This window comes from Beta vulgaris, chromosome 6, assembly GCF_026745355.1.
Source record: "Beta vulgaris subsp. vulgaris cultivar EL10 chromosome 6, EL10.2, whole genome shotgun sequence".
Lineage (NCBI taxonomy): Eukaryota > Viridiplantae > Streptophyta > Magnoliopsida > Caryophyllales > Amaranthaceae > Beta > Beta vulgaris.
In genome coordinates, this window is record NC_079207.1 from 7974582 (window position 1) to 7998748 (window position 24167).

General features: G+C 35.7%; 4 protein-coding genes across 4 annotated transcripts; 3 read left to right on the forward strand and 1 right to left on the reverse strand.

The window, feature by feature from the left end:
* The first annotated feature begins 935 nt into the window (after positions 1–935).
* LOC104895425 (pentatricopeptide repeat-containing protein At2g21090) lies at positions 936–6330 on the forward strand. The gene is made up of 2 exons (XM_010681928.4): positions 936–2979; positions 5364–6330. The coding sequence occupies exon 1, from the start codon at positions 1170–1172 to the stop codon at positions 2916–2918; it is 1749 nt and encodes a 582-aa protein (XP_010680230.3). The 5' UTR covers positions 936–1169; the 3' UTR covers positions 2919–2979; positions 5364–6330.
* On the reverse strand, positions 3226–6227 carry LOC104895424 (ABC transporter G family member 5). Its single transcript, XM_010681927.4, has 2 exons — positions 4327–6227; positions 3226–3651 (listed from the first exon to the last, which is right to left on the reverse strand). The coding sequence occupies exon 1, from the start codon at positions 6225–6227 to the stop codon at positions 4332–4334; it is 1896 nt and encodes a 631-aa protein (XP_010680229.3). The 3' UTR covers positions 3226–3651; positions 4327–4331.
* A 3991-nt stretch (positions 6331–10321) lies between the features above and the next one.
* Positions 10322–13313, forward strand: LOC109135156 (amino acid transporter AVT1I-like). The gene is made up of 3 exons (XM_019249853.2): positions 10322–10574; positions 11114–11724; positions 12792–13313. The coding sequence occupies exons 1-3, from the start codon at positions 10457–10459 to the stop codon at positions 13311–13313; spliced, it is 1251 nt and encodes a 416-aa protein (XP_019105398.2). The 5' UTR covers positions 10322–10456.
* Positions 13314–15396: 2083 nt separating this feature from the next.
* Positions 15397–17829, forward strand: LOC104895426 (1-aminocyclopropane-1-carboxylate oxidase homolog 1). The gene is made up of 3 exons (XM_010681929.4): positions 15397–15965; positions 16739–17060; positions 17427–17829. The coding sequence occupies exons 1-3, from the start codon at positions 15484–15486 to the stop codon at positions 17676–17678; spliced, it is 1056 nt and encodes a 351-aa protein (XP_010680231.2). The 5' UTR covers positions 15397–15483; the 3' UTR covers positions 17679–17829.
* The last annotated feature ends 6338 nt before the right edge of the window (positions 17830–24167 follow it).

Below are 24167 nucleotides of genomic sequence, written 5' to 3' on the forward strand. Positions count from 1 at the left end.
ATTTTTTATTACATCATTACTAAAAAATTATGGTAATTAATTTCTTTTAGTAAAGAAAGACTACCAATTTTTTAACAAAATATGAAACTTTAACTAGCTAGCACAAACATGATGTAGACAAAAAGATAATGGAAATTAACCCAATTCATTAGCTTTTACTATATTTGTACTTAGTAGGAGGGAGAGATTTATAAATAAAAAGAGAGCTTTAAAAATAAAGGGAGGATTAAAAAAAAAAAAAAGAAATATAACATAAGCATAAAACGAGGACAAACAAGGAAAAAGAGAAGACAAAACACATTTGCCAAGATTTGAAACTGCAAGGTCTGCAACCCTTGAGCGGGAGAAACCAATAGTAGCACCATGCTTTACCACTGAGCTACCATGCCTTGAAATGAAGTATTGCGCAGCGTTTTATATATATAAGATCGTTTTTTGCCCAGTTTTCTTGTTTTTGTACAGGATCCGCGTGGGTTCAACTGAACCCACTGAACCCACGCTGGATCCGCCATTGATGTTAAGAGTAACTCAATGTGCTAAAAGCCTAAAACTTCTACTTGTTTTTTTTTGAGGAAAATGTGACATCATATATTTTTTTTATTCAATTTAGTCGATAGTATGAGTATGTGTTATTGTTTGGTTGGTAAAAAAAAATATGTTGCTTTGCTTGCCATGCCACCCATACTCAACGTGAATGCACGAGTCTTTAAAGAGTTTACTCATTAAAAATGCAGAAGATTTTATGCAATGGTTGCATCACGTGTCAATACAACTCTAGAAAAAACAGGGGAAGTTTGGAATCCAAGACAAATAAAAATAAACTTCTAACATATCTTGATTAGTTGAGGAGAAATTAGTCGTACCACATAGGATTTACAACGGATACTCAAGGTGAATACATGAGTCTTTAGAAAGTTTACTCATTAAAAATGCAGAAAATTTTTCATGCAATTGTTGCACCACGTGTCAATACAACCCTAAAAAATATAGGAGAGTTTCGAATTCAAAACAAATAAAAATAAACTTCTAACATATCTTGATTAGTTGTAGAGAAATTAGTCGTACCACATAAGATTTACAACGATGGTAGCGAATATAGTAGGGAGGAACTCAATTTGCTATAACTCAAACCCCCATTTGAGTACCCTTATAAGATACCTTAAATTAACATGATCTGCACAATTGATCTTCACATGTTGACCAATCCAAAGCACTTTGCGTCTCTTCTAACTAACTGCATTGAAACCAAAAACCTAAACTTTGGCAAAATCCTTCACTCACACTTCATTAAAACCTCCCTCATTTTCAACTCCTTCGTCTCAAACCGGCTTGTTGAGTTATTCTCCAAATGCGACGCCATTGAAAGTGCCCAAAAAGTTTTTGATGATCTTCCTAACAAGAATAGTCATTCTTGGAACACTATGATTTCTGGGTATTCTAAATGTGGTCTCTTTGGTAATGCACTCCAACTGCTTGATAAAATGCCTCAACCATATATTGTCAGTTACAATTCTGTGGTTGCTGGTTTATCCCATCATGGGTTTTATAAAGAGTCTATATACTTTTTTAAGAAGATGCAGAACATGTATAGTGGGTATGGGTTGTTCTTGGACGAGTATACGATTGTTAGTGCTGTTAGTTGTTGTGCTGTTTTGGGTGAAATGAGATTGTTGCACCAGCTTCATAGTGTGGTGGTTGTGCTTGGATTAGAGTATGATGTTGTAATATGTAATGCTTTGATTGATGCTTATGGCAAATGTGGTTATCCTGATTTGTGTTATTCGATATTTACTCGAATGCCTGTACGAGATGTTGTGTCCTGGACCTCGATGGTTGCTGCATATGTTAGGTCATCTAGGATGGAAGATGCCTGCTTGGTTTTTAATCATATGCCACTGAAGAATTCAGTATCTTGGACAGCATTAATAACGGGGTTCTCTCAGAATGGGAAAGGATTGGAAGCTCTGCATCTCTTTGATCAGATGCGGCAGGATGGATACCCACCTAGCGCGTTTACATATGTTGCCCTGCTAGGTGCTTGTGCTGATTTACCACTACTAGAGAAAGGGAGACAACTTCATGGACATATCATCAGATTAAACACAAGAGTTCCTTTGTTGAATTCGTTTGTCTATAATGCTTTGATTGACATGTATTGCAAGTGTGGAAACATGAGATCAGCAAAGCTGCTGTTTGAGAGGATGCCAGAAAGAAATGATGTTTCTTGGAATTCTATAATAACTGGGTTTGCTCAGAACGGACACAATGAAGAATCACTTGAAATGTTTGAAAGGATGATTGTAGGAAAAGTAAAGCCTAATGAAGTCACATTTCTTGGAGTGCTATCTGCTTGTTGCCATACAGGTCTAGTAGAGGAAGGCATGAAGATTCTTGACTTGATGACAAAGCACGGTTTGAAGCCACGATCAGATCACTATGCAATCATGATCGATTTGCTAGGAAAGAAAAACAGACTCAATGAGGCAGTAGAGTTGATTGAAAGAGCTCCTGGTGGTTCTGATCATGTTGGAATGTGGGGGGCGCTTCTAAGTTCATGTCGGGTCCATGGTAACACGGATCTTGCTCGTAAGGCTGCAGAAATGCTCTTTACTTTGGAGCCAAGTAATGCTGCTAGATATGTGATGCTATCAAATATTTATGCAGCAGGTAAAAGATGGGATGATTCCCGACAAGTTAGAAGGCTTATGGGTGAGAAAGGATTGAGAAAAGACGCGGGCTTTAGTTGGATAGAAGTGAAGAATATCAGACACGAATTCGTGGCCAAAGACAGGTCACATTGTTGTCGAGAACATATATATGAAGTAATTCATGGGATGGTAGATCAAATGAGCGAAGTGGGATATTCTCCTTGTGTTGAGATAGGCCTTGAAAATGATGAATTGTGTGATTATGATTAGGTTAATATTTAAACAGAACTTTTGAAGTTGTAAGTGCTATATCATTCTGAGAAGACCTCAGGTAATGAAGTTTCATCGCTCAGCTACTCGTTTAATTTATACTCGTACTTATTACTGTCGTTTTACCTGTTGGACGTAATTATGAAGCAAAAGCTAATGAAGTTAAAGGATGTTTAAAGAAGAACATGATATGTCATTGAGTTGGCAAATAAAGTTCTGTGAACAGTATGGTTTTATCTTGGATAAAGTGTTAATAAGTTAATCAGCAGTGTGATATAGGGGATAAACAAAGCAATACATACAGATCTTGATACAAATGTATTCCATTTTTTTCCTTTTAATATATTATCATTACAGTATGATTATAATTCGGATAATAGGTTCCTGATGCCAGCAACTTAACTGGCTGCAGGTAAAAAGAACAAAAGAAAAATAAGCTTGCACTGTAATTACAGAAATCCTAATGAAGAAGTAAGGAAAAACAAAGTAAGCAGCTAATTTAGCAACCAATGAAAACCACCAAAAGCTTTTTTAAAATTATCAACTTGCAAAAACCAAACAAATGCACTTCATCAATAAGTAGGGTCTTCATATGAGAGACTGCAACAATCTTTAGCTGTATATCTGTTTACTTGCGTGATTAGGTGGGCCACGAGTCTTACGCTATCTGAACCTCATTTGCTCTTGCTTTTGGCCTCTGTTATATATTAAAGCGCCACTGCTCACTGCAAACCTGTTTGGAAAATGAGACGATTATAATCATCGTAAAATGTGTTATAAATAGAAGCAGTCTGGTCGGTTTATGTTTCTTTTCCGGAAAAAATTGTCTGCAAGTTATTTTCTAGGGGAGAACATTAGGAAATGGTGCTATTACTTCAGGAAAGACACTTCATTTCTTGTCCTGCTCTTTCTATTATGAACGTTGAAATCTTTTATGATGCATACAAATCTTTAGCCACTTGATTTTTTTTGCTATCATTTTTCTAAATATTTCATGGCATTTTGTTACTTAAAGAGTTGTATCATGAGTTCCCTCATTGGAACAAAACCTAGTTAGTGCACCAGGGAGCATATGCTCCGAAATATAGTGGCAACAATATGGTGAAAGAAGGGGCCGGTCCACCCCTTGTGTTCATCCCTACGTTGTTATAATATCACTCAAGAGCACATACTCAGCAAGTTTACCTAATAATTTACCCTGTGGAAAGTGTTTTCCTCCCTAATAAATCAGAATTATGTAAGAAAAAGAACAGTGGGAAAAGTATATTTATTGCGGAAACTTATTCATTTGTAGTAATGTGGAATTTGGAAACTAATTAAAGCATCAAACTCCCTAACAACCGTAGCTTTGTTGTAATTAATGGACTGTAAGTGTCTATGTAGAGGAAGAGAGAGGAAGAGACACTACCTTGATCAAATAAGAGCACCCTTGAAACTCCTTTTGGAGCACCTACATCTGAGAATGACATAAGATATGAACCTGTACAGCAATATGAAGCACACAGTAATTAACACATTCATCCACCTATTCTCCTCTCTAAAGCCTTCTTCTTTTAGCACATCCTTTCCAGTCATCGCACACATCCCAAACATGCTCTTTAAACACTCATTTGACCCTGAAAACTCGTTGATCAGGAACCCTTCATAAGGGTACTTAAACAAGGATAAATAATGCATCCCAATCCAATATCTCGGGATCTCCTTCTTTGATATAAAGTAGCCCGAGAACAGAAAAAATGATCCCATCACTCCAGAAATCACCGAGTTTCCAACTATAAAATTTGGCACCAGTGCACTGAAACACACCACAACAGAATTAGCAGTGTAGAGTATCAACCATATGAGCAGCAAGAAGTGTGAGAACGCCGTAAACTCCTGCCTTAGCCCCACCAACCAATACACTGGAACTGTGAACAAGATGGCGAGGATGAGCAAAAACGGGAGGTAAACTATGGCGTTTGCAATGACATAAGATGAGACTCGGTAGCTCCCTGAGGAGGTCTCCTTCATTAGTATTTCTCTCTCTTCTAGGAAAATTGGCAGTGCTTCTGTGGTGCAGGATAACAAAAAAGTTAAGATAAATGCAAATAATCCCACCCTCTCAAATGCCCCTTCTAAATTATGCTTAAGATCATAGAATATGGAACCTAATACCAGCCCTGAAACCAGCATTTGCAGGGTCCTGCAGGCAAAAAGCTCTTTTGTTCTGAAAACAAGCTTAGAAAATCTGTGACTAAGAATTATTATTTCTCTCAACCTTGAGTTGGAAAAACTGTGGGTTTCAAGCTCAATTCCCATATATGCACTCTCTTCATCCATGACCTTAGATTGCTGAAATAGTTGTTGTAGAGTCTTTCTCCTCTGCTGTGTGGTAGCTGCAGGAGCTGCTTGTTGCAATGATGAAGCTGATTTTTCTTCCTCTTGTTGTTGTTGGATTGTTTCCAGGTAATCAATCGCGAATTCTACAATATTGCAATGAGGAGGGAGCTCGAGACCCATCTGGCAGAGTTTGGACCCTAGCCGATCAACTGTGCCATGGTGTAGAATTGTGCCATTTGCTAATAGAACGATGGAATTAAACAGCTTCACAATCCGAAACCCAGGTTGATGAATGCTTAAAATGATGGTTCTCCCCCTTCTTTCTGCCATATTTTTCAGCATGTCAATGATTTGCAATGCCGAGGTACTGTCTAGCCCTGATGTTGGCTCATCCAGGATTAGCACCTTAGGGTCATGGATCACATCAACACCAATGGAGACTCTCCTTCGCTCTCCTCCGGAAACTCCACGTATACCATCATTTCCCACCCGAGTTTTAGCCACATGATCTATTCCCAACTCTTGCATTAGTGACTTCACTCTGGAGCTTAATTCAGAAGGTGGGAGTTTGAGCTTTAATTTGGCACTAAACATGAGTGTTTCTTCTACTGTAAGTAGTGGGAAAAGCATGTCCTTTTGAGTAACAAAGCCTGAAATTTTGTTAAAGGTAGCCTTTTCAATAGCATTGCTGTTAATGAAGATTGATCCAGCTTGTGGGGTGAGCTTGCCTGCTAGTATTTCAAGCAAGGATGATTTCCCGGCACCACTTGGCCCCACGATAGCGAGGATTTCCCATGGTTTTGCTCTGCAATTCACCTGATTTAGTACTGTTCTCATACCAGAAGAAGAAGAAGAAGATGATGAAGATGATGTTTGATTACCATGTTCACCATTCTGTTTCTTGAAGATGCTAAATGAGTTCTCATTGTTATGACTGTATATTTTGTAGGTAATGCCTACTGCTTCAATCTCACACCCTTGCTTCTTCATTTAGCTTTATTATCTAGAAGAAGAAGAGTAGGTGCTATCTCTCTCTCTTTGTCCTCTGTAAGTACACTTGTGTTTTTCTATTGTCTAAAGTTTGTTTCTTCAATGTTCAAGTTGATAGTGTTAAGAACTGAATAATTTTAGCTAGCTATTAAATTAATGTAAAAGTGGCATTATATGTCATTGAAAAGTGTGAGATTAAATTTGTTTTGGGTGGAATATGTGTAAACAATGGAGAAACTGCTTATATATTCTCTTGGAAGATCAGGAGAAATTGGGGATCCTTTTTAGAAGGGTTGAGAATCGAATCCCTGTCAAACTGTTAGTCTGTCACAGGCGTGGAATTTGAATCTTAGAACCACTAGGTTAACTTTGACCCTCAATTTTTTTTTTAAGATACGAGAAATTAGAGTCGAACTTTTCAAAAGGCCGGATTCCGGAATACCACCTTGATAATTTAGAACAAGCTTAAAACAGTGAGTGAGTTTGTGAGTGGGTAACCTACTATGCTCTTGTGACTTGTGAGTGAGTTATGGATGGGTTCACGTGCTCTGTTACAACTTGCAAGTAGTTGTTCTTGTTTCCCAAATGAATTGTTCACATGTTAAACTTAAGCTTTGTTCATGACATCTTCAGTTGTTGTTTTGTGATATTCAATCTGAACAGCATACAGGTTTTGTAATTATAATTCCAAGCCAGCATTTAAGCATTCACGGGTGTGCCAAGTATATTATTATTCATTTTTTATACTAGTCAACATCCTTGCATTAAATATAGTTTTAAAACTTATTAATGTGGAAAGTAAAAATTAAAAGGTTCTTAGGTGCATTATTAAGATGTTTTTTTTTCACCTTTGAATAAAGTATACAAAAATATAATTTAAGCGGTGATTTAAAAAAGTTCGCATAAGTTCTGATAAGTTTTAATATTTCAATTCAAATATGTTAGGCAATCTTTATATGAAGTACATGCACAATCAAGGTTTTTAGGGACATCATTGACATAGCTTTTTTACGTTTTAATTAGGTTAAAGGGGTAATTTTATCTTTTATTCTCTGTTTGTTGTCACAAAATATTTGATTGATAACCCGAAGTTTTATAAAAGATATACTCCATCCGTCTTTTTTTTGTTGTTACATTTTACTATTTAGACACGTTTTTTTTAGTTGCTGTATTTGCCAAATATTTCTACTTTTAGTATATAGTTGGTACCCACGTATTATTTACATTTATATCCTTATTTTTGTTTTCATCATACAAAAGGACAACTACTTTATACTTTATTGTTCTACTTTTCAATGGTCCCTATATGTTTTCTTGGTATGTGCTATAAAGTAAATGTAGCAACTAAAAAAAGACGGAATGAGGAACAGCTTCGACCTTGATTTGATTGCACATTTGAGTGTTTAAGCTCAAAAAAGAATTAGTACTAAAAAGGTTTTGAGTTTTGAGAGAGTGGTATACTGGTTTAGTATGGTAAAATTTTAACCCTTTATCTAGATTACTAATATCTTTAATGGGTGGAAGTTCGTGTGTTTTATCATTTAGTTTAAGAGGCTAATTCTTCGCTCTGGTTTTAGAAGGGTAGAATTGTAGCTTTTAAAAGCTGTATATGACATTATGACCTAACAAAGCAATTTATTTGTCTGCATTCTAGTGACTAGATCAAGGCTAGGTGCCCACTTAGATCATATGGTATACGATATATATGCATAATCATCAGTAAGGGCATGTTCTTCCCACCTTTTTTTCAGTTCAGTTCAGCTGAGTTCGGTTGCAATCAGTTGAGTTTGGTTCAGTTCAGTTCAGCTCCAACTATCATTTCTTAGTTATAATTCGGTTCAGTTCAGTTCAATTCAATTGCAATCAGTTCAGTTCAGTTGTTTTATGTCGAAGAAAATAGGCGCTAAGTTCTTTTTTGTTACTTTTAGTTTGATAATCACTCTTGTGTATTATTGTATTATCCATTGTAGTTCTTATAATTTGGTGTGTACTTTCAGGTACTCATAGAACACACATATATATACTGGTATATAGGATTATAACTTGTATCAATGCTGAAACTGTCCGAGTTCACAGAGGGGGGAGTTACTCTGAAATCAGTGTGTTATGGAATGTGGTTAGTCTATTATTGGAGAGTCGATAAAAACGCGGTAATATGGATAGTATTCGATTTTCACGTTTTGAGTACCACCTTCGAAGTGAGATACTCCCTATTTCTAAAATAACTGAAGCATTTTTTTTAGGTTGTTCTAATATAAATGGAACGTTACCATGTATAGTACTTACTTTTCTCTATCTTTCTTTTCATCACATGAGTCCTACGTTTCATTTAGAATATAATGGAGGAAGTACTAACTTCGACTAATTTACAATTGTTGGCAAGAGCTAATATATGGAACTAAGCTAAGAAGTTCATTATAATTAGTGTTGCAATATGTAGTAGAATAATACTATGTACTATGGACCTTATTGCTTAAATTTCTTATTAGTATTTCTTTAAAAATAATAGCTATATTTTTCTTTTAATAAAGCATAACTTTTACAAGTTTATACCATAAATTCTGAAAAAAAAAAAGAAATCTCATATAAACCATTGCTAGATTTGCCTCAATACTTCATAATTTGAACTAATACGTAACTAAGCAATAACTAATCGACAAAGTAATGTATTTCAAGCCGTGATAAAGCAAATGTTACAACTATTTTACGACAGAATAATTACAATCAATTAATGAGCTAGATTTAGGTACGAACATAATCTTTGCCAGCATTAGATTTCAAAATCCATAATGAATACTATCGTCAATCGTGTTTGCATTAAACAAGCAAGTAAAAATACTATCAAAAACTGGTGTACGTGGAGCCAACGAAGGATGGTATGCAGTTGACATTTTCTTCAAGAATTGATTTCTCAAGGATCATGCGAATAACAAAAGATTTCATAAATGATCTTAACAATTAGCAATAATAGCTGGCTCCTGGCTAGATGTTAGTAGCGTCGTCGACCTTCGTCTAATTCGAGTTTGCTCATTAAGGGTCTATTATGTTCAACTTATATTCATCTGTTTGGTATTACTAGCTGAAAATAAACTGAAACTAATAAGTTAACTGAAAGTGATGAGATAAAGCTGAAACTGATAAGGTACTGGAACTGATAAGGTGACTGATTAGTTTAATTGTTTGGCAAAATTAGTTGATAAATTATTTAGGCAAAATTAGTTGTTGTCAAAATTTTGGGGAAAATGATATATACATAGCCCTTAGGGCTATGTATAAGGTGCTTAAAATGAAAATAAAATATTGAATCAAGCATTTATCACCCCAGTTGATGTGAAAATGTGTTTTGAATTCTTAAATTGTTTCCATTTAAAGAAATATATTTAATGCTTAAATGTAGCCCTTAGAGCTACATATAACATCACCCAAATTTTGGAAAGATTTTCCAAAATTTCAGTCACCTGATTTTGAAAAGGTAAATTTTTTAACTTATCATTTAAGTCATTCTAGCCACCTGAAACTTCAGTTTAGATGCTCCCCAAACACTATTAATCATTTTAGCACCTAAAAATGTTAGCAACTTATCATTTAAGGTAGTTAAAATGCTTCTCTAAACAGAGCCATAATACTCATTTTAGTAAAGTGAAGAAGTTTAGAAAACTTCTTAAATAAGATACATTTAGATAAAATAAGTTGAATAGATTAAACCCTAAGACGAGCATATGGCTTCATGTATGTTAGTTGGTCAACTACTTTGGCAATAAGCTAAATGGTAGTATGGCGATGAATTTAAATGTAATTTCACAATAAAAGTTTATGTCAAAAGTCATGATAATCTTTCTCCACCTCCAAAAAGCTCTTTTCAGTATAAATCTTTGTAATGAGTGATTATGAAAATTTATAACGGAAAATACATGTGATGAGGACGAAATTTCATAATGATATTGATATACACTCAACTTCATTATCATAATTGCTATTTATTTCCGCCTACCAAATAAGCGGTATACTTTTTCTTCTTCGTTATTTAATGGAACAAGTGGCTAGACTTTTTTATAAGAACAATATCACGTTCTTGATAAATATATAAACATAAGAATCAGACTTGCAATTTAAAAAAATGCTACAGCAATATCAGGACTAAGTCTGGATTTAAAGACAGTATTAGACATTATTTTCTTTCTTATAATCAAATTTTTCACAATGCCAAGACAATTTTTTCATATTTTGTCATGGACAATCTAGAAGGAAACAACTATAACCAGATAAATAGTATAGAAGAAGAAGAAGAAAATGGGAACAATTCCTCCTTGATCAACACTTTTTTCAATGGCCTCAATGCTATATCAGGTTCTTTATCTTTCAGCTTAATGAAAATACTGCGTCTGTTTTTCTTTTGGTTGCACTATTTGCTTTTTCACGCATTCCAACAAGCTTTATACGAAATTTATGTATGCATATGTCAAAATCTATCAAATAAACTTTGAAATGACAAAAAAAACTCTCCTCTAGCAAAACTATTATAGTTGTTTGTAGTTGAGCTTTTGCATACTACCATAGTGTAGAAGAAGAAAGTGGCAATAATTCTTCATTGATTAACACTTTTTTCAATGGCCTCAATGCTATCTCAGGTTCTTTCTCTTTCGGTTTCATGAAAAGTGAAAACCACTACCTCTGTTTTTCTTTTGGTTGCACTATTTGCTTTTTCACGTATTCCAACAAGCTTTATACGAAACCTACACACCCATATGTCAAATTCTATCAAATAAACATTGAAATGACACAAACAAAACTCTCCTATAGTTGTTTGTACTTGAACTTTTGCATTTTACCATAGCATTTCCAAATTCCTAACTTGATGAATATATTCATGGATCAATATACTACAGGAGTTGGATTGATATCAGTTCCATATGCTCTTGCATCAGGAGGTTGGTTGAGCTTAATCTTGCTTTTCGCAATCGCGGTCGCAGCCTACTATGCAGGAGTCCTTACAGAACGTTGCATAAGATCAGATCCAAGCATCAAGACATACCATGACATTGGTTATTTTGCATATGGTAAAACTGGAAAATGGGTGGCATCAATCATATTATATATAGACCTATACTTGGTTTTAACTGGGTACCTAATTTTAGAAGGTGATCATTTACATAATCTCTTCCCAAGAGTGAAATTTGGAGGAATTGGAAGACTTAAATTGGATGGAAAACAAGTTTTTGTGATGATAATTGCATTAGTTGTTCTACCAAGTACTTGGTTAGATGACTTAAGGATTCTTTCTTACATTTCTGCAACAGGAGTTATTGCTAATTATGTGATACTTTTGTCAATTATATGGGTTGGTTGCTTTGATGGTGTTGGATTTCATCACAAGGGTGAACTACAAAATTGGAGAGGGATTCCTATGGCAGCTAGCCTATTTATGTTCTCTTATAGTGCAAATCCTGTTTTTCCTACTTTATACAATTCAATGCAAAAGAAACAACATTTCTCTAAGGTAAGGTTTCATACTTTTATTTGTCAAGTTCATAGAAAATGTCTATTTGTTAGAGAGGTGGTAGCTCAGTGGAGTACCACTTCGAATTTCAGGGTATTACTTAGGATTCGAATCCTCATCTTAACCATATGTTAGGCATTTAAATTATGGGTTGTTGAGCCTTGTACCCAGCCTTTGAGCTGGTGTGCCATGCAGGCTAGTAGCCTAGCAGGGGTTGGTCTTCGAACCGATTATCTTTCTTAATAAAAAAAAAGTAAAAAATGTCTATTTTTCATGTCTTGATTGACAACTAATAACTTTTATATTTTCTTCGTTCTATATAAGTGAAATAGATCATAACTATGAACTAATCCTTGTTACTTGACTTAAAAAAGTGATTAGCAAGATAAGGTGTCATATTTATAAAGTACTTTTCTAAAGTTTATTGCAAAGGAAAATTTGCCAAATAAAAACCTTTTAAAAGTTCAATTTTGCGAAAAAAAAAACCTTTCAAATTATTCTTTGCAAAAAGAAAAAAAAAAGCAAACTTAATTTTTCTTGCAAAATGAAACCTATTTTTATTTTCCGGTGTGGTTTTTCTCAATTCTGGCATCGACCCTTCTATCTTCCTTTAACCACCTATTTCACATTTAACTACACCACTACCCCTATGCATTTCAAAAACTACACCAGAAAATGAGAATAGATTTCACCTTGCAATAAAATTTGAGAATGTGGTATTTTTGTAAATAATTCTTTAAAAGGTTTTTTCGCAAATTTGAACCTTACAAAGGTTTTTTTGACAAACTTTCCTATTGCAGAAGCCAGAAGGTGTCATACAAAAGAAAATAAAGTTATTATTACTTCCAAATATGAATAAAATCCCCGTTTATGTAATTAGAAAATATGTCGAATAAACAAATAACCATATATATATTTTTTCAATAACAACGAACGTCAAAGCTTTAATCTTAGTAAACTATCCCACTGCAATGACTCAAGATTTTATCTCCAATAGTCGTTCACGTCAAAACTTAAAAAAACTTAGTACGTGGTCCCTAAATTGTTTGTTGTGCTTATTATTTCAGGTCTTGTTGCTGAGTTTTGCCTGTGCCACATTCTGTTACACTACAATGGCAATTCTAGGATACATGATGTTTGGATCAGAGGTGAACTCGCAAATAACATTAAATCTACCAACTCACAAACTAAGCTCTAAAATTGCCATCTACACAAGTTGGATTATACCATTATCAAAGTATGCACTCATGCTAAAACCTGTTGCAAGTGCTACTGAATGTTGGTTTCCTTACTATAGTAAGAAAAGGATCTTCAGAATTATACTTAGAACTTTTTTGGTTGTAACTCAAGTTATAATTGCGTTAACTTTTCCCTTCTTTGGATATCTTATGACGTTAGTTGGGGCATTATTAAGCGCCACAGCTTCCATCACTGTTCCATGCTTGTGCTACTTGAAGATTTCCAACATTAATTTGGGAGTTAGGAAGGTGTATATAATCATGATTATAGTCCTAAGTTTGTTAATTGTAGGCTCTGGTACCTATATCTCTTTTGTACATATAATCAAGGAAGTAGACAAAAAATATTAAGCTACTACCTATTTATGAATGGTCTTGTAAGAGACCACCTACTTTATATTTAAATTTTGGCAATGGTCGAAACTCAATATTAGCAAGAGAACGGATCAACTATCTGATCGAATATAGTGATCGTTTTAATCTATTTAGTGATTAGTTTAATTTATTTAGTGATAAGTTTAATCTATCCAGCAATCACATTGTTCGGTCCATTTAATGACCAGTTTAATCCAATTATAAATCCATTCGGTAAGATTGTTGGATATTTTATAAAATTGTTTGTAGTACTTCGAGATTCAAATAGAAACAAAGGAAGGATATCTAAGATAAAGGAGGACTAAGTTGGTGCGAGATGTCAAAGGAATAGCGTTAGGTTAGATCATGATGCAGTGGAATGGACTTGTTAGGATGTGTTCGACTGGTTTGACAGGTCGATTCAGGGTTAAGTACGATTTGCGATTCGATACAGGGTTGAATGTGTTTCACGATCCGATTCAGGGTTAGGGTCGAGCCAGTTTCCTCACCCATCAATTTGCCCCACGAAAACCCGTTTGGTGGTCTAGTTTCGGACCAATTCATGCCATTAGGGTCGGGCCAGTTTCCTCACCCATCAATTTGGCCCACAAAAACCCATTTGGTGGTCTGGTTTCGGACCAATTCATGTCATGTCATATGGCAGTCCGAACTGGAGTGCTCTTTTTACATGTCAGTTTAGGGTTGGATCCAGCTAGGCCCGTCCAATGGTTACCTCTAACATATAGGCATAGAGTTATATTACTCCCTCCGGTCTTTATTAGTTTACCCGTTTTTTTGTACAAAGTTTTAGAAGAAATAATGTTGTGGGACATAAAAGGAAAGAGAAACTATTATTTTATGTTAAAGTTGAATGTATGTGTGTCATGGAAAGTTAGTGGTCTCATTCCAAAAATAGAAACACAAAAAATGGATAAAATAATAAAGGACATCCCAAAAAAAAATACGAGTAAACTAATAAAGACCGAATGCAGTAGTTACTAAAAATCGATCTCCCATAACTAGAGAGATTTCCCATGATCATCACCACCAACTCAAAAGTACCCTAGTTTACACCGTGTCGTTAATTGATATTACCTTCATATAGTGAGTTTTATAGAGGTAAAGTGAACTTATATACAATATAGTAGATTTTATTAACGAAAAACATAAAGTGAAATTATATGCAATATAATGGAGGAATTAATTAAAATGTTTTAACATACAGTAAGATCTAAGTTGCGTAGTATATATGATGACATGTGTTCTAACAAATAAAATGATTTAGTTTCTACATAATATAGTAAGTGTATGAATGATATAGTGAAGTTCTGCATGATATAGTGTATGTCTGAATAATATTGTGGGTTTCTGTAAGATATAGTGTGTGTGTGTGTTTGAACTTTGAATGATATAGTTAATGTGTTTAAATGATATAGTGAGTTTCTATGTGGTATAGTGTGCGTCTGAATGATATAATGAGTTTATGCATAATATAATGGGCTTTCACATGATATAATGAATTATTCAGTAATAATACGTTCTTTTAAGCAAGTGCACGCTAATGTTAACGAACATGAATACAGTCCACACAAGTCAAATTGCCAGTCCACCACTAGTGGGCTCTAATTGACGGAAGCAATGACATACGTATATACTGCAAAACAAATAACTACGTGGGATCACACTTGTCATTAAACATTTTATTTCTTTTTTTTTTTTAATGTCCATCAGTTTTCCTTGGAGTCCACGAAAAGAAAGAAGAGAATAGAAAAGAGGGAACTGTCAACGTATGTTTATCTACTCTATTCATCCCTCTCAAAATATAATTCTTGTTTTTTTTTTCTTCACAGTTTTTAGGACGTACCTTTAACCTATAATATCTTCTATTCTTATTAGTAAAAAATATAAAAAGTTGATATTACGAATGTATACATTGAAACGAATCTAACAAGACTTCTCATGAATATGTTTTTTTTGTATACATTAGTTAGAATAATTAATCAAAAATTTTAAAATTTGACTTCCAAAATAGAAACAAGAATTATATTTTAAGACGGAAGGAGTATAATTCTATTTGTCACTTTGGCTCTATATATTCCCACAATCTGTTAGTTCTAAGCAACTAACTTATCAAGAATACTAGAACATTATAACTAAACAAGAAAAAATGGACTCTACTAAGAGTGAAAGAGATGTAGAAATAAGTGCATTTGATGAAACAAAATTAGGAGTGAAGGGGCTTGTAGATGCTGGTGTTTCAACCATTCCTTCTTTTTTCATTCACCCACAAATTCCACCCACTTCTAATGTTGCTAGCTTTAAGGTTATTCCAATCATTGATCTTTCTGTCACAAGTATCGCAGTTGAGAGGATTCGAGAAGCGTCGGAGAAATGGGGATTTTTTCAAGTGGTGAATCATGGGATTCCAGACATGGTTTTAGAAGATATATTGAAAGGAGTTAGAGGGTTTTATGAGCAAGATGATGAAGTGAAAAAAAGTTACTATTCTAGGGATTATAGTAATAGAAAGTTGACTTATAATAGTAATTTTGATTTGTATACTGGACCTGCTGCTAATTGGAGAGACACTTTTGGTGTTATGATGGCTCCTGATCCTCCTCTTCCTGAACAATTGCCTCCCCCTTGCAGGTTTTTCACTTGCTTATATACTTCTTCCGCTTTTTTTATTTGCTATATTGTTGTTTTGGGAATAAAGTCACTAACTTTGATCGATTGTTTTGATTATTGTATGAGTAGATAAATAGTCATATATGGCATTGTTAGATTCGTCTCGACGTGTAGATTCATAATTATCAAATTTTTATAATTTTCACTTAAACAAAATAAGAGATATTAAGCATTAAATAATGTCTTACAAACCATGTACAACAATGAAGGCTATGTTTGGCAACACTAGTTGAAATGGAGCTGAAACTGATTAGGTAGCAGCTGAAACTGTTAAGGTGTTGAAACTTATAAGCTAGTTGATTGCATAACTTGTTTGGTAAAATTATTTGTGACTGTAGCTGAAATATCTTTTTAGGCTTAAAAAGATAAAAAGAAAATAAAAAAAATCAGCACCTGATCTCAGACGCTATATTTTATTCCAACTCAATTTCAGTCGAATTTTGGACTTTATTTAAGTTCCTCCACTAAACACCACTAATCATATAAGGTAACTTAAAATTGTAGCACCTTATCATTTAAGTTACCTAAAATGCTTCCCCAAACAAAGCCGTAGTAAATAAATAAAAAAAGCAGAAGTAGTATCTCCTTATTCTCTAATATAGTTATATAGCCTCCTTTTTATGTGACACGTACACTTAGATGTACGTCAGTAATCTCATATATGCATTATCAGTAATCTCATTCATATAAGCACTATTTGGAAAAAAAAATGATTGTGGATGTGTATTGTGTAGGGAGATTCTAATAAACTATTCAAGCCACATGATGAGGGTGGGAAGATTGTTGTTCGAGCTATTATCAGAGGCTCTTGGATTAGAGGCAAACTACTTAAATGAAATTGGTTGTAGTGAAGGGCTAAATGTTACTGGTCATTATTATCCAGCTTGTCCACAACCTGAATTGACATTAGGAACCTCAAAACATGCTGATAATGTCTTCTTAACACTGTTACTACAAGACCAAATTGGTGGTCTCCAAGTTCTTCATCAGAATCATTGGGTTGATATTCCTCCTACTCCTGGAGCTCTAGTGGTTAACATAGGGGATCTTTTACAGGTAAATACTTTTACTGTTTACAAAAATCTTTGTGAATGATACATGATCTTGTGATACATTCTAACATTAGGTTAATGTTGAGGTGATCATGGGTCGGGTCGGGGCACGGCAAAAAAAATTGTCCATTGGTCCCAAAATTCAGGCCGAATTTTTGTGCCCAAAGTCCGATAGCCAAAATCAGACCGGTCCAAAAAATAGATTAAAAAGTCGTTTTTGGCTTGCCCAAAGCCGAAAAAAATCGGGTCGGGCCCGATCGTGGGCCGAAAAATTCAACCCAAAATCGGGCTGGGCCAAAATGATCGGCTCTAGGTCAATGATCTTGCATTGTAACTTATATGTGTGCAATGTATTGTATGTATTTTTCAGTTGATATCAAACGACATATTCAAAAGCGCGGAACATAGAGTATTGGCTAATATTAGAGGTCCAAGGATATCAGTGGCATCTTTCTTTACTACCTTGTTTCTTGATACATCTAGAAGGTATGGACCTATCAAAGAATTGTTATCGCCTTCAAATCCTCCAAAGTATCGAGAGACTACAGTGAAAGAGTATACAACCTACTTTCTAAATAAAGGACTTGATGGTACTTCTGCCCTTCCACATTTCAAGATTTGATTTATGTGTTAACTACTTCGTGTATGTAATTGCATAAGTCCTATATATACATATGTTTGAAGTTATATAGTTTATACGTGAGCATCTTTTTGATCAGTGAGAGTGATTGTAACAATATTTGATAATAATAACAAGTTTTTTTTACAAGTTATATCCTTTTTGCCTTACACTTTATCATGTTCTTTTACACAAGTACTTATTGTAATATATATGTAAATTCGATACCAAGTAACACTTCACCTATTGGCATTAAACATTGATCTTTATACCAAGTTAAGTTTAGCGTATTGAAAAGAAAAAAACCTTCCAATTTCAAGATTGGGAGTTTGATCGATTCTCACTACTGGTATTTTGGGAGAGGGATCTCCCTTACCACCCCTTACTCTCAAAGTGTATGCCGGCAAACCCACACCAGTTAATATGCGAAAAGTTACGGCATGAAAGGGCTATTCATCTTACCATGGGTCCCCACTTGAAGGCCCGAAAAATCAAGCATTGATCTTTATGAACTGAAAGTCATTATTAGATCAAATTGAAGTGCACAAGGAGCTCTATAAAAGGGATGGATAATGGAGATTTTTTAATCTTTTCCTTTGCTCCAAAAAGACAGGATAAAGAACGAGATCTACTAGTAATCTTTTTACATACATATAATGTATTTATTTCCTATGTCTTTTTTTTTTTTTTTTTTGGTAGAAAGCGAACATAATATAAATTAGCAAATAGCACCGAGTACAAATAGTGTTCAGCCATGGTCATCTACTGCCATGGTAGATGAGACCCTGTTACCGTTCGAAAGTTCTTCTAATATAATGTTATTACATTCCGGGGGAGGTAGGGGAAAAAATTCTAACTCGTTAGCCGCTGTTGTCCTCCCTCTTGCGTGTTTCGCTAGTGCATCAGCAGCTCTATTTGTCTCTCTTGCTTCATACTCCAGCTTTGTTCCTTCGGCTTCTTGGAGCAACTCCCTACATTGGAGGATTAGATTACCATTACTTTTTTTAACATGTAAGCAATTTCCTACTTCATCAACTGCATTTTTGCAATCTGAAGCTATTATTACTGGGTTCCAGTTTTGAGTTTTTGCCCATTCCAAACTCATATGGATGGCCCGGGTCTCGGCTTCATGCGCATCAATACAATGCGTCGCCATTACGACCCCTCCAATCCATTCACCATGGTGATTCCTGCAAACAGCCGCTAAATATGCTTCTTTCGAAGCTAAAATAAAAGAGCAATCCACATTTAGTTTCAGAAGATTCGAAGGGGGGGGGGGGGGCTGCCAATGGACCATAGGTAACCGGTTACCAATGTTTTGATGTGGATTTAGAGCTGGGCTATCAGGAGTGTAGGTTCTCGGATTTAGGTTGTCTTGGTGGTGGTGAGGATAGAGGTTGGGAGCTTTTCCCACCTTAGGTTGGCTCTGTGAGAAGAACCATTCAGTGGCGGCCCAACGTGAACTATTTAAAGAGGAGGAAGATGTGATGTTCTTCCTATTGAAAACCCAAGCGTTCCTTCTAAGCCAAATTGCCCAAATAGTGAAGATAAATTCGACATTTGACGGTATTATTAAGCTTGTTGCGGTACCTACCCTACTGTTGTCTTTGGTGTAGTTTGTTTTAATCCAGTCATTGAAGTTCACTTCATTAACAACAACAAACTTAATGCTTCCCCAAATTTCTATGGCTCTTTTGCATTTTCTCAGCACGTGGTCTATGTTCTCAACACTATTTGGACAGAATGGACATGAGCTAGGATGGCCATTAATACGAAAATTTATATTATCATTCGTTGGCATTCTATTCCATCTAATTTGCCACATAAAAATATGATGTTTTGGGAGACCGACTCTTTCCAAATCCATTCCCAAGACTCTCCATTTTTTTCCATAGAAAGGAAACTTGTGGCCCTTTTGGAGCTAAACTTCCCCATTTGTGTCCACAAGGAGAAGATGTTATTCGGTTTGTTTGTGAAGCGAGTTGATTTTACTCTATCTATGATATCTTGTGTTAATAAAATGGAAGAGAGGCTCGAGATGTCGTTTGCTTTGAGGGCCTCTACTCTCAAATTTTGTTCATTTTCCATTAAAGGGCCGTAAATCATAGATCTTAAACTCTCCCCATTCACCCATTTATCATGCCATAGATTAACATTTTCCCCCTCTCCTACCTCCCACGCTAGACTTTGATTATAAGTATTCCAACCCATCCCAATACTTTTCCAAAGATGGGAGCCTTTTTTGAAGCTCAGGGGCTCATCGTTTTTGTTAAAATATTTTTCTTTAATGATTTTTGAAGCCCATAAAATATTGTTATCAAGTTTCCAACAGAGACGGGCAAGGCTAATTTTATTTAGAGTTTTATGGGTGACCAAGCCCAGGCCCCCTTCAGATTTCGGGGAACAAATCCACTTCCATGCGATCCAAGTTATTTTTTTCTTATGATCATTACTATTCCAGAGAAAATTACTACAAATGGAATCTAGTTTTTCTTTGATGATTTCATGGAAATCAATCAAATGCATGTAGTATCTAGGGATAGCCTGAAGGGTAGCGTTAATTAGAATTAGTCTCCCAGCCTTGTTTAGACTCTTAGATTTCCAAGAGGTTAGTTCACTAACCACTTTATCAATAATGAAGCTAAGTTTGTTTTTCGAAGGCTTTTTATGGCACAAGGGAAAACCTAGGTAGGTTCCTAAGTCTCTGGTACTCGAGATGTTTAGCTCCTGTTCAAACTCATCTTTCATGTCAAGGGTAGAGTTAGGGGAGAAATAAAGCATACTCTTGGATTCATTTGGTTTTTGACCGGAGACTTCAAAGAAATTACGGAGGATTTGGCTCAAGGTAGAAAGCGTGGAACAATTAGCCTCTCCAAATAATAGTATGTCATCAGCAAAAAATAGGTGTGAAATTTCCGTTTCCCCCCCCCCCTCGGATTTTGAAAGGTTTCCACTCCTTATTAGCACAGGCCTCATGTATGGTGCTAGACAAATACTCAAGACACATGATGAACAAGTAGGGAGAGAGGGGATCCCCTTGTCTAATACCCCTTGTAGGAGTGAAAGACTCAGTTCGGTTGCCATTCACCTGTATGCAGGTTTTCCCAGCAGAAACGCAACTCATGATTAGTTTAATGGAATTATAAGAGAAGTTTAGTCTCTTTAGACAGTGTTCTATAAATGTCCACTCAAGTCTGTCATAAGCTTTTTCCAAGTCAAGTTTTAGAGCAAACAAACCTTTTTTTCCTTTTTTCTTTTTCATACTGTGAAGTATCTCCGAGGCTATAATAAAATTTTCCTCCGACCCTCTCCCTGGAATAAAGCTATTTTGATTTGGGGATGTAATAGTCTTTCGAAAAGGTCTGATCCTTTGAACTATTATTTTTGTTATAATTTTGTAGGACGTGTTTACTAGGCTTATGGGTCTGAAATTATTAAGCCTAAGTGGGTTCGCAATTTTTGGGATTAGTGCAATTAGGGTCGAGTTTAAATTCTTTGGAACCTCCAGATTAGTGAAAATGTCCGTGACACTTTTAAGGACGTCGATGTTCATTGTGTTCCCAAAAGTGATGAAAGAAGAGAGCGTGGAAACCATCATCCCCAGGAGCCTTTGAGCCCCCGATGGAGAAGATAGCCTCTTTAATCTCATCCATAGAAGGTACCATACTACAATCTAGAGTTTCTCTCGATACAACGTTAACGGGGTTTAGTGTAATTTCAGAGGAAAACAACAAATTATAATGGTTAAGGATGGTTTTCTTTATTTCTTCATGATTAGTAATGACATTCCCCGTTTCATCTTTAATCATTAGAATTTTATTAGTTTTCCTTCTAATTACGGTCGATAGATGGAAAAAATGAGTGTTTCGGTCTCCTAACATTAGCCAGTTCGTCCTCGAACGGATGTGCCAGAATTCTTCCTCTTGGTCTAAAAGGGAATTTAGCTCTTTGGTTAGTCTCTCCTCAAGGCTATAAAGGTATTTATTAGAAGGATCGGCCTCGAAGGCACGTTGGGCCCCTAGCAACCGGGCTTGGACTTTCTTTTTTTCTTTAAACAAGTTATCCTCCTTAGACACCCAATTAGGAATTTGTTCACTAAGAGATTTTAGTTTGTTGTACATGTCATTGTGGGAGCTGGTCCACTGATTCCTAATCCAAGGGTCAAAAGCTAAGTTTTGGAGCCACATGGGTTCAAATTTGAAGAAGGAAGGTTTGTGGTAGGTTTCGGATTTTTTAAGAGAGATTAACAGTGGGTTATGATCAGAAGATAAATGAGGCAGATTATTCACGAAAGCTTCCGGAAAGCTCAAGGTCCATTTATCGCAAGCCCAGCCCCTATCAAGTCTTTCTAAAATAGGATAGTTTTTCCTCTTGTTGAACCATGTGTACTTGCTACCAATGAAGCCCAAATCATGTAACCCACAAGCATCCATAGTTTCCCTGTAAATCCGCATTTTGTATTCTTTGGGAGGATTTCCTCCAAACTTTTCATGAGAGTGAGTAATCTCATTAAAATCCCCTGTGACTAGCCAAGGGAGATTAATGGAACTACTCATGCTTTTAAGATTTTGCCACATTTCAAGACGACCTTTGTGTTTAGTATTTGCGTAAAGGACTAAAATAAAAAAGGAAGGTGAATTTTGTACCTGAATTACGCCATGGATTGCTCTTGGTTCCTTTGCTATGGTTGAGAATGAATGGAGGCCCTCATTCCATAGCATAAGAATTCCTCCTGAGTACCCTTGAGGCTCCACGGTTTCGAAAGAATTGAAGGGAAGGCTACTGATTATCTCCTCAATGCTTTCGCGGACAACTCTCGTCTCGGTGATGATGACTATCATAGGATCATGATCTCGGATAAGCTGACGAATGTTCCTCCTAAAACCTTGGCGAGCTACCCCCCTAGCGTTCCATAACAATATTGACATTCCTGGGTTTAGCGGTGGAAGTGTTAAGAGTTCCTTTAGAACCTCCGGGTGAGTCGTGTTGTCCAATGTTACCATTTTTTCGGCCTTCGAGCTGAACATTAAATCCCCATTCACCTTCAATTTCACCCCCGACATTCGGTTCCCATCTGCTTTCGAAAATCCCCACGCCAGCTTTAGAGTTATCTGCTTGCAAACTTTTATCAAGTGTATCCATTTGACGTTGTCGGTTTCGCTTCCCGCTTGCACCATAAGCCAATTCTTGGTAATTGACAGGGCTTTTCGCTCGCGCGGAAGAACGGGTGCGGGGTCGGATAGGAATTGTAGCTCCCATGGGATTGCTTCTGCCGAAAACTCGTTGATGGTTTTCACCATCCACCATCTCAAATATGTCTCTACCACTGGAGATATTTTCTTTATGTCCGATAGGGACGGAATATGTGCCGGTACCAGTCTCCCTGGTTCCTCCGGATATACCATCATCATGTTTATTAAGGACGGCGGGGTTGCTAGAGGGTTCAAGATGATCTCCTTCAGAACGCGGGGATAGACTCTCGACCAATTCCCCATTAGGTCCATTCGGTAGTAATAGTAGTTGTTGACCATCCACCATCATCATGTTTATTTCCTATGTCTGATACCATATGTTTTCACACTAAACATGTAATGACTTTCTATTAACCAAGCTTGTTTGGTAGAGGTGGCGGGAACTCTTGTGACTTGGAGGTCACAAGTTCGAACCCCGCTACCTACTTATGCTTACGAGTAGTGATTCCCTTATATCCCCCTACTCTCAAGCGTTGACCTGTGTAGTTGGGTTGACTGACCTGAACGAGGTGCTGGTCCAATAGGATCATTATCCTTAACAACGGGTCCCCAGTGGGGGCTCAAAAAAATGTAACGACTTCCTATTTTCTAATATTCACTTGTTTTGCCCATATCCAATGCCTACTTCGTAAGGATTACGAATAGTTTTCTTCTTCAACACTTTTTGAATTGGATATTTAATAATGAATGTTGTATATTCGATCAAAAATATTGTATACGAGGCTGAAATACAAAATTCATCATTTTATTAAGTGATTTTGATACCCTAAATTTATATAAAACGACCTTTGTCATTTCATATACAACACTAACGACTCAATTTACAGCACTATTGACAAATATACAACTAAAAAAATATATGAAATATAAAAGACACATACATATTCATTACGAATAAGAAAAGAAAAAATTGAGAAGAAGAGCCTCAATAGTGATCACCTTTCTAAAACCAATTTCAACTATTTATTATCCCACATGCCACAATAGGCCAAACTTTGGGGTGAATTTCATGCGAGTGGTCCCAAATGCTTTGTGACCTGTAAATCCGGTTAAAAATTTATCATGTTTTGAAGTTAAATTAATAATATTGCGAAGTGGTTCTTGAGTTTAATTTCATTATTTTCTTAGATTTACAACTTCCTTGACATAAATATGTGGTAAAAACCACCTTCAAAAGTCAAAACGAATTAAGAAGGATGTTTTAATGAAATACTAATGTTGCATGTGGCAAATATTGTAC